Raw genomic sequence first — 9,300 nt, 5'->3', positions numbered from 1 at the left:
TCTAACTTCTTCAGGAGCCCCGTTGAGCAGGAAGCAGGGCAGCACCATCTTACTGAGAATGAATGTGAATGCAAGCTGTGCATTAACACTCCACATGGAACCCTTAAGTCCTTGAGAAGAGCAGCAGTATTTAATTAACTTAAGTTTTAAATACTGTCTAGTATTAGCCTAAATTAGCACTGAAAAGTAATAAAGAACATGAATTCGGTAATTTTTATAGTACCATGGTACACAAGACATAACATGTGAAAGACTTGCAGCACAGGTATTGCTGGCTTTCTATTATTATTATTTCTATTATTATCATTATTATTATTTTGGGAGGCTGTTTTTTCACTTTTTCTTGTTGCTTGTATTTACTTGGATTTTTTTAAACTTCAGTGGCTTCCTTCAGTCTTACAGCATGTGTGGGATATCCCACCTTTCTGAAAGATGTCTACATCAAAGCAGATGAATGCACCTAGGCTGTAACAGACAGAGTGAAAAAATAATTCAGCATTTTTATTCATATTTGCTACAATTTATTTTGCCATTTTAAAAATGTCACATATCAGTTTAAGAGGTAAAAGATACTTGTTGAAAGCTGAAACTTTTTCTTTCATTAAAAAAATAGTCAAGAGTAATAACCTTTACCTGAACAGCATTATGTAGGTTGAGGCAAACCCAAGAGTGTCAGACAGCAAGTGAACTTGCTTTATGAAGGTATAATCCTTCTAAACAAGGCGTTACATGTGATTTACAAGCCACACCTAAGTATTGCTCCTCCACAATTTCAATGCAACTACTTATTAAGAAAAAAGAAAGGAAACATTTGGTGTGAGCACACCACAGAAAACACTCAGGGTAAAAAAAAGAAGCCAGACAAACACTAAGATGTATAGATCAGAAGGCAGAACATACATGTTCAAGGTGGAACTTGGCAGAACATGGAAAAAACATCTTTTTCATTCAGCCTTGCCCATCTGTGATTAATAAACAAAAACCAAGCACACAGCACCTGTGTTCTCACTTCTTAATGTCAGCTTACAAATACTGCAAAGCAGCTCTGATCTTACACATCTTCCAAGGCAATGTGCTGTCTTTCTGAAAGGCCAATGTATTTTGTATGGCTCTACAGATGGATTTGTGGCCGTCCAAATATCCATCTGGTTTCTAAAGCTGAACAAACATTGTTTTATTAAATAGCAAAATAAAAATATTTGACTTAGAACTAGACCCACATGTAATCAAGCACTGACAACTAGACATTTGAAACACCATTGGTATCTTAACACAACATTCTGTGTACAACTTTGGGCATCAGAACATTATGTCATCCAGCCCATCTTCCATGAACTTCTTGTAAATTGCCATAAACTTTGCAACAAATGCTTCCAGATGATAAATGGCTTTGCTACCCAGTTGCAAGCGGTGTTCATAGAAGGCCGCCATCTGTGCAACTTCTCCTTTCAGCTGTCCATCACAATTATTTAGAAGTTCTGTCAGGAGACCCTAAGATGGGAAAAAACAGGGCAGTATTTGAAAAATTATGAATTTTTTGTTAAGAGGATAACCTTGGTTCTCTGAAAATAGCCAAGCATTAACCAATAGTTCATTCATTAATCCAAGAGAAAATATATTCATTTACTGGGATAATTTATGCCTTAATAGAAGAAAATTAATTAACCTCATCTCCAAACACTATAACCTCGACTGCATGTAGGAACATGGCCTGAGGAGAATTCCTACCAAGACAGCAAGTTTATTAAAACCACTTAGTTCTATCTTGACAGCATCAAGCACAAAGAGAAACAACATTAACAAAAACCAAGGAAAGTGTTATTTAGAATTTAAGTGTCTCTGTCTGTATTTATGAACATATTTATGTGCAGACATATAAGACAACTTGACTTCAATACTTTAGCCACTACAAAACCCCAATATGCTTTATTTTAGAGACAGCAATAAAATCATCACAAATCCATCTCAATTAAAACAGCCAGGATTAAGTGAGAAGTATATCTAGACCATTTCAAGTTTATGAAGAGGGAGTGAGTAGAGAACATGCACCTTTTTACTCTCAAACACAGCAATGCAGGATCTACTAACCTACTGTAAGAAAGGAAAGTTAAAGAAACCTCTAAGTACCGAATCCAAAGCAGAAATTTGTTGATGTGAAAAGAAATTATGTCTGACGGCAAAGCAAACATTACTAGGTTAAGTTGCAAACATTATTTTTGATCTTTGTTCTACTCTAGCTGTCTTCAGCATCCTTTCATCGTCCTTAAAATAAAAACATAAACATCCCACTTGCTTTGTTCCTCTCCAGGATAGGATGTCACTCTCAAGGTGACATCTGTCTTTGAATAGTCCTGCTGGTCTTATATCCTTCAGCACACCTCTCCACAAAGACATAGCAAATAATGAACTTACGACAACAAAACTTTCATAAACGAAAACCAATCATATAAAGAATCGCCCACAAAACTATATAATCATTACGGCTGTGAAAGACAACCAAGATCCTCAACTATGCTTTAATATAGTAACTGACCTGAGAAGTGAAGGGGACTAAGAATGTCCTCCTTTATCTTTACTCAGCTATGATGCTGCTTTTTTTTACCCACTGAACAAGTTTTAGTCTGTTTGGAAAGGACACAGCTTTTCATCAATGTCTGGATAATTTATGATGTTTTGGTGTATTTTTTTTAAAAAAACTTTTGTTGAGACAGTCACAATATTAAAATTTATGGCACATTGAGAGCTAGATGGCTGAATTACCTTCATTATAATCTCAGGAGGGATGCAGTGTGTCAGGAGTTCATAAAGCCGTCCACGGACTTCTAAAAGTCTGTTGGAAAGACACCACAAAATATGAGAAGTATGATCCCAAAGCATATTAGTGTCTTTTTACAACTAGTGAAATACACTGCAGGAAAAGAGGCAATCCAAGCAACGTTTCTTTTCTGCTTTTAGTTTTGGGTGTTACTTTAAAACTAAAAGAATTGCATGAGTTAATTTCAATTCAAAGGCTGCATATTTTTTATTCAAAAGATAAATATACTCTAGTTACAATGGTCTCAGTTAATCTAGAAGCCACAAGGCTATTATAATTTGTCTCAGGATTGTTTCCCTTTAATTCTTCTTCATATCTACGTTATTCATGCTTAAGACTAGTGACTAAATTACTACAGCCAGAGAGTTCCTTTATGCTGTTTTTCTTTCTTCATGGTTTATAAGAAAGGGTAAGACAATTAGGTGGCAGAGCTGACACAATTAGCCAAAGCTCAGCTTTTGAAAACAGAAGGGCAGATGCTACAAGCATTTAAATTAAGTGACATCTCGTGCAAGTAATAATGGAACAGGCTAAAAGAATCAGGCTTTGGGTATGACAGTGAGATGAACACAGGAGTCATCTGATGTGCTCAAAAAAAGCAATGAATTCTCACTTCCAGTTCTTTTACAAAGGTGCTTTATGCTAAAGATGGTCAAAGAGAAACTTTACATAAAACAAACAAACCAGAATGACCATACACACCCACCACTCCCACACCAAAAAAACCCACCCAAACGGGAAACACACCATGCAACTGAGCCTATGGTCACTCCAGATTATTAAGCTTTGACAGGGAAAAACAACAGTTCTTCAGTTCCTGATACTCATTCAGCCTTCTCTGGTAATTTTAAAGCTCAACTCCTCTGGCTGCAAAGTACCAACTCCAGTAGAAATACAGGAAATTACACATAACTGGACACACCACATTTTTGAATACAACTTTTTTTTTTTAGGTTCAACAGTACATGGAAAACATCATTTATAGCTCTTGACAAGTGCATTCACCTACCTTTGTGGTGTCTGTTGACCAACAATAGCATTTGCAGTTTCTCTCAAATAAATTTCCCAGTCCATCTCAGGAATGTCTTGATCAGCAGTAAAAGGATACCTAAAAAATAATTATCTTTTTAGAGATTACAATCTAAGCAAATTGTTGCCTATTTTAACAAGGCCTTAGAAGCAAGGTCATTTATGTGTCTGACAGTAGAACTTACATTAATTTTTGCAGTGACTTACTGTTGTACTCTGCAGGACTCACACATAAGTAGCGCTTTCCGAAGATTCCTGCCAGATTTCTCTGCAATCCTTTGAGCCAGTTCCTGAGGAAGAGTCAGGCCTTCTTTCTTACACACACTGGACAAGACATGGCAGATCTAGACAGAAAACAGATAGCAGGGAGTACAACACTTAGCTAACTGTTTAGCACCTACAGATTCTCCTGTTAGAAAGATTTCTGGACCAGAGATGGACCAGTTCTTCATAAGCCATGCTTGGAAAATCATCCGACACAAAGGAAAACTAGGTCATTACGTGAAAATAAAATGTAAGTCCAAAGCAAGAACTTATCTAATAAGAATTTTATAGTAACCTATTTTTGCGTCTGTTTCAACATACATCCTCAATGCTGGGAGCAGGCACTCGTACAGCCAGGCATCTGCTTTGAATGGGCCCTATAATTTTTGACATTGAGTTGCAGCACAGGATCAACCTGCAGGTCGCCATGTACTTCTCCATTGTTCTTCGCAAAGCATGCTGAGCGTCTTTAGTAAGTTTGTCAACTTCTGTTAACAGCACCACTGAAAAAAGGATTAAACATAGTGGGGTTCTGTATTAATATCAAATCTTTCTAAGAAAAAAGTACTTTTGACATATAAGCAATAACACCAAAATAAGTGACAATATGCAGAAAAACACAGCATAGTTCCACAGGAAGGAAAATAAAAGATTAAGATTACCTTCATGCCTTTTTGACTGTACAATCTTCAGGCAACATAGAGGTACAAACAAAGCAGTGAACTGAAATCTCCCCATATTAAAAAAGTATTTTGACTGGTTTTAACTGTTTTAGTCACCTTTAAAATCTCGTTGAGTACTTGTCTCAAGCTGTTGGGACTGTGCCACTGTCTTCAAGAGCTCCTGAATTACCACACGGTCATTGTTTCCCGCATCACTGTACCAGGAATTTGAATAAATCTTGTTTTAAAACAACCTTATATTGCATATAAAATACTTCCTCCAAAAGTCAACTAAATGAGCAAGAATGCCAAAAGAATTCAGAAGCTGCTGAGTAAGAATTAAACTAATACTGATATACTTTGTTGAAAGTTACCTCCTCTATAATAAAAACAACCCAAAGTTTATGCAGGCACAACTGGGTTAGTAGCACTTTATTCAAATGTAGTTAAACCACTGTTAAATGTTTTATTAACTCATTAAAATAGAACTTATTTTCTTCAGATGAGAAACCTAAACATTTTTTACCTAGTTTGAACAAGGACAGCCAATGTGAACTTTTTTACTCATTATGGGAAGAACAATTAAGCCTAACCACATAATAGGATGCCATCAAAGGACTGATGTAAATGTGAGGTTTTATTCTGCAGAGTCCTTCCCAGAAATTCACTTCCTCTCCCTGTTAGCCATTCACCCCATTCCATGTTACTCAAGATGCACATGACTTCACCATTGTTATAACTCAGTCAAACTTCACAGGCCACTGCACAGCACAGAGATTTACTGTCTGATCAAACATAAACATGACAATTGTTCAGTCACTGAAAGCCTACAAATCAGGATATTAATCCCGAATCACAACTCAGCATTTGTGTATTTAAATTGAAATATAATTATTTTATGTTTCAAGCTCGAAGTACTCTATATAGAGTAACAGGAAAAGTGCTAGTAGGTTATCACAGCGGGATTGAATGGTCACATTTGATATCACCAAAATGACATATTCAAAACAGTGATTAGCAATAAGCCTCAGCTTTTATTGGTAATTAGCTGATAATTATTTGTGTTTGTATTAGAACACCAGCAGATACTCACTAATCAATAAACAGATTAGCTGAAGAACGAGTTTTTAAAGGAGACCTGGCAGCGCAGAATAACTTCTATACTGCAAGGCAGCATGAGCTATGGTTTAGCAGTAACCAACACCACCCAGTGCACAATGACATTCACTCATTGTCATTTAAAGCAACATTAGGTGGCTTCAGGTAAATACAAATATTTGCTTTGGGTCTCTGAACTATCACCTGCAACTTCTTAACAGCCAAAGAAGAAGTAGATAGCTCCCACTAGAGCTTCTGTTGTTTAAATCATTATCTGACCTCACACAAGACAGGATCCACAGTATTTTGTGGTGGTCTTTCCCATGCTCTAAACACTTTATTTGGAGAGTTATAGGGTAAGCCTTTCTTTTAAATTCCCTAATTTTTGTATTTGTGAGGGAACTAACGATATGGAGGTGTTAGCTCCAGTAGAAGTTCTTAATTTCAACTGAAATGGTGAAATCTGTCAATCCAGAATTGTCTCTGTTGCCCATTCCTCAACATCAGCATGCTTATGTAGCCAGTTAAACAGAACATTTCTGTCTTAAGCGTTCAGCAATCCAAATTATTGTTCATTCAGAGCTGTTCAATTAAAAATCCTCTCCCTGCTCTCATTTGCAGACCAAACCCACAGACCATTACCTAACTTGCTTAGGCAACAAATCAGGCAATCAGTCCCTCATACACCCAGGCTGAAGGCACTCACAACACAGCCAGTGGCTTACCCTTAAAGTGAGGCATTTTTACTGCACACTTACCTTGGGTTAACTTCAAGGTGGTAATTACTTGCAATGGTGCTAATTTCAATCTTCTTCTTAGAAGGTGCCTACGTTGAAAATAAGCACATTAGGTTTCAAAAAGTGTTATAAAAATCTCCTAGAGCTTACACCTGGCTAAATCACAGGCAAACCAAGAGTCTCAGAGATCAAAGAACTCTCGAGACACAGACTTGCTTATCTCCTATGGTCCCAGCCCCACCTCCAAAGAAAAAAAGGAATACTGACACATCATCCAGCCTGTAAAATAGCAACAGCAGAGATGCTATTGTCCAAACTGAACTCTAAACAATAAATAAAAAAACCCACTCTGAATAAAAAAACCCACACCACAAGAACAGCCAACCAGGCACAGAAAACAAGAGAGAACCCCACATCTTGAAGGCCTGAAGAACATCTGGAAAATAACTTCTTCGTATAACCAAACCGGTATAATGAATTACATAAAAAGGTTGAAGATAGTGAGTGCAAAATAAAAATTAACTTTAAAAGCTCAAAAAACTACAAAGGTCTCACAACAGAAATATGTCAGTATTTCCACATTACTTCACAGGAGATGGAAGACTTATTTTTTTACCGTTATACTCTGATGCTCAATCCTCAGTTTCTCCACTCCTGCGCCATATAATTCCCTTAACAAACACATTATTCTTGTCTTTTTTCCAGCTCCTGATGGTCCATACACCAACAGATGAGGAAAGTCACCACATTGAACCTGAACAAAAAAGAAACAAGATGAGTTAGCTACCACAGTGTTTTCCTTATAAGATTATTTATCCTTCTATTTTCACCCAAGTTTACATTAAATGTCTTTCCCAGCTCCATCACAACATAGCACCTAGAATGCAAACTGCTGAAATCCTTTCCTGCAGCATTATCTCCTACAGAACATCATATTTTTCTGACAGCCACGTGTGACTCGTTTAACTTCAAACACCTCACTGCTCGAAAAACACCTCAAGCAAACTAACAACAAAACAAACCCTAAAACCTCCACTCCAACGTTTATATGCTTCCCAGTTACTAGAGTGACAGCTGAGAGAAACACATACATAGAAAAAAGGGTTGAAACAAAGTTTAAAGCAGATGCTTATATATATAGTTATGATATATATATATATATATATATATTATATATATATACACACACGTTTAGGAGTTTATTTCCTGGAAAGCTAAAATGCATGACTTGGAGCACATCTGACCATACCCCACAGAAAGCACTTTCACGAGTAGATCCCACTCATCCCTGAGGAAGTGCATATGCCAATCCGCACGTCTGGCAGGGAAGCAGTCCTGACTTTCATTCCCAGCTGCCTGCCTCAAGAATTTCCCCTAACATCAGGCAAACAAGCCAAGCCCTGTTCTCGGGCTGAAACCACCAGGAGGAACATGTGCACGCCACTCCCGAAAGAGTCGAGCCACAGGTTCCCGCGCAGCCTTTCCCCTCGGCACCAAGCCGCGCTCCCAAGCGATGCTGGGACACTTCCCGCGGCACGGGCGCTGCTCGGAAAGGCAGGGCCTGCACGGAGGGAAAGCTGCCGACCCCGGCCCCACAGAGCAGCGCTGCGGGCCCGGAAAGAATCCCAATTATAGCATGGGTCAGGTTGGAATGGACCACAGTGGCCCGACCTCCCAGGATTCCATCCAAAGGGTTCCCGACTATCTCCAGTGACGGAGACTTCACAGCCACTCTGAGCAATCTGTTGCAGGGTTCGGTCACCCGCACAGTAAAGTTCTCCCCCTTAGTTAGGCGCAATGCCGAGTCCAGGGGGATTCTCGCTGCGAGGAGGAGAGGACCGAGAGGACCTGGAGGCCGCCGGGGCCCCGGGCAGAGTCCGGCGGGGAGGGCGCCGGGCAGAGCAGAGGCCGTGCCTCACTGACCAGGTTGCGGAGCCGCGCCGCCTGCTCGCGGTGGAAGTCGAGGCGGCCGAGGGTGCCGGGCCGGTGCTTGTCCGCCCACAGGCTCATGGCGCTCCCGAAGCGCGCGGGCCGGCGGCGGGAAGCGCGCTCCGTACGGCGGCCGCCAAGGGACAAACCCCGGCGGCAGCCGCGGCCCCACCCCCGCGGCTCCCTCAGAGGAGCGCGGCGGCCGCGCCCCGACCCGGCCCGGCGGGGCGACGAGGTTTTGCCTTCCGGAAGGACGGAGACGCCCCCTGAGCCTTGGCTACGGCCGGCACTTTGTTCCCTGAAGGCGTTGACCAAAGAGCCCCTTACCAAGCGCTGTGCAGGCGATTAACTCTGCCCGGCAGCCCGAACCAGCGCGCTGGCTCCTCGTCGGGGGAGCGAGCCCTCAGAGCCCCTCTGAAATGATTCCTCTCGCGGCTCGTTTCAAGGAATCGCAGAATCAGTTAGGTTGGAAAATACCTCTGAGACCCAACACCATCAACGCAACCAGACACGGCACCGAGTGCCACGTCCAGTGTTCCCTTCAACACCTCCAGGGACAGTGACTCCACCACCTCCCTGGGCAGCCCATGCCAATGTTAAATCACCCCTTCTGTGGAGAAATTCGTCCTAATGTCCAATCTAAACTTCCCCTGGAGCAACTTAAAACTATAAAGACTTGGTCGAGGGAGTTTACAATGATAATTTGGAATCTTCAGTCTCCAAAAGCCCAAAACACCTTGATCTGATCTTGCCATTTTAGCCTTAA

General features: G+C 40.6%; 1 protein-coding gene across 1 annotated transcript; it reads right to left on the bottom strand.

Moving 5' to 3' along the window:
- Positions 1-504: 504 nt before the first annotated feature.
- RFC3 (replication factor C subunit 3) lies at positions 505-8,691 on the bottom strand. Its single transcript, XM_038151745.1, has 9 exons — positions 8,529-8,691; positions 7,222-7,359; positions 6,627-6,694; positions 4,888-4,985; positions 4,430-4,611; positions 4,052-4,188; positions 3,825-3,923; positions 2,761-2,830; positions 505-1,491 (listed from the first exon to the last, which is right to left on the bottom strand). The coding sequence occupies exons 1-9, from the start codon at positions 8,613-8,615 to the stop codon at positions 1,300-1,302; spliced, it is 1,071 nt and encodes a 356-aa protein (XP_038007673.1). The 5' UTR covers positions 8,616-8,691; the 3' UTR covers positions 505-1,299.
- Between the last annotated feature and the right edge of the window lie 609 nt (positions 8,692-9,300).

Source organism: Motacilla alba, chromosome 1 (assembly GCF_015832195.1).
Source record: "Motacilla alba alba isolate MOTALB_02 chromosome 1, Motacilla_alba_V1.0_pri, whole genome shotgun sequence".
Taxonomy (NCBI): Eukaryota; Metazoa; Chordata; class Aves; order Passeriformes; family Motacillidae; genus Motacilla; species Motacilla alba.
This window is presented reverse-complemented; position numbering and strand designations above follow the sequence as displayed.

What these genes read in the sequence shown, in the direction of transcription:
- RFC3 (XM_038151745.1), bottom strand. Translation starts at nt 8,615, where the DNA reads ATGAGCCTGTGGGCGGACAAGCACCGGCCCGGCACCCTCGGCCGCCTC. An exon ending in TTGAGCATCAGAGTATAACG is followed by an intron (nt 6,695 to 7,221) that starts GTAAAAAAATAA and finishes TTTTCAACGTAG; the next exon opens with GCACCTTCTAAGAAGAAGAT. An exon ending in CACCTTGAAGTTAACCCAAG is followed by an intron (nt 4,986 to 6,626) that starts GTAAGTGTGCAG and finishes TTCCTGGTACAG; the next exon opens with TGATGCGGGAAACAATGACC.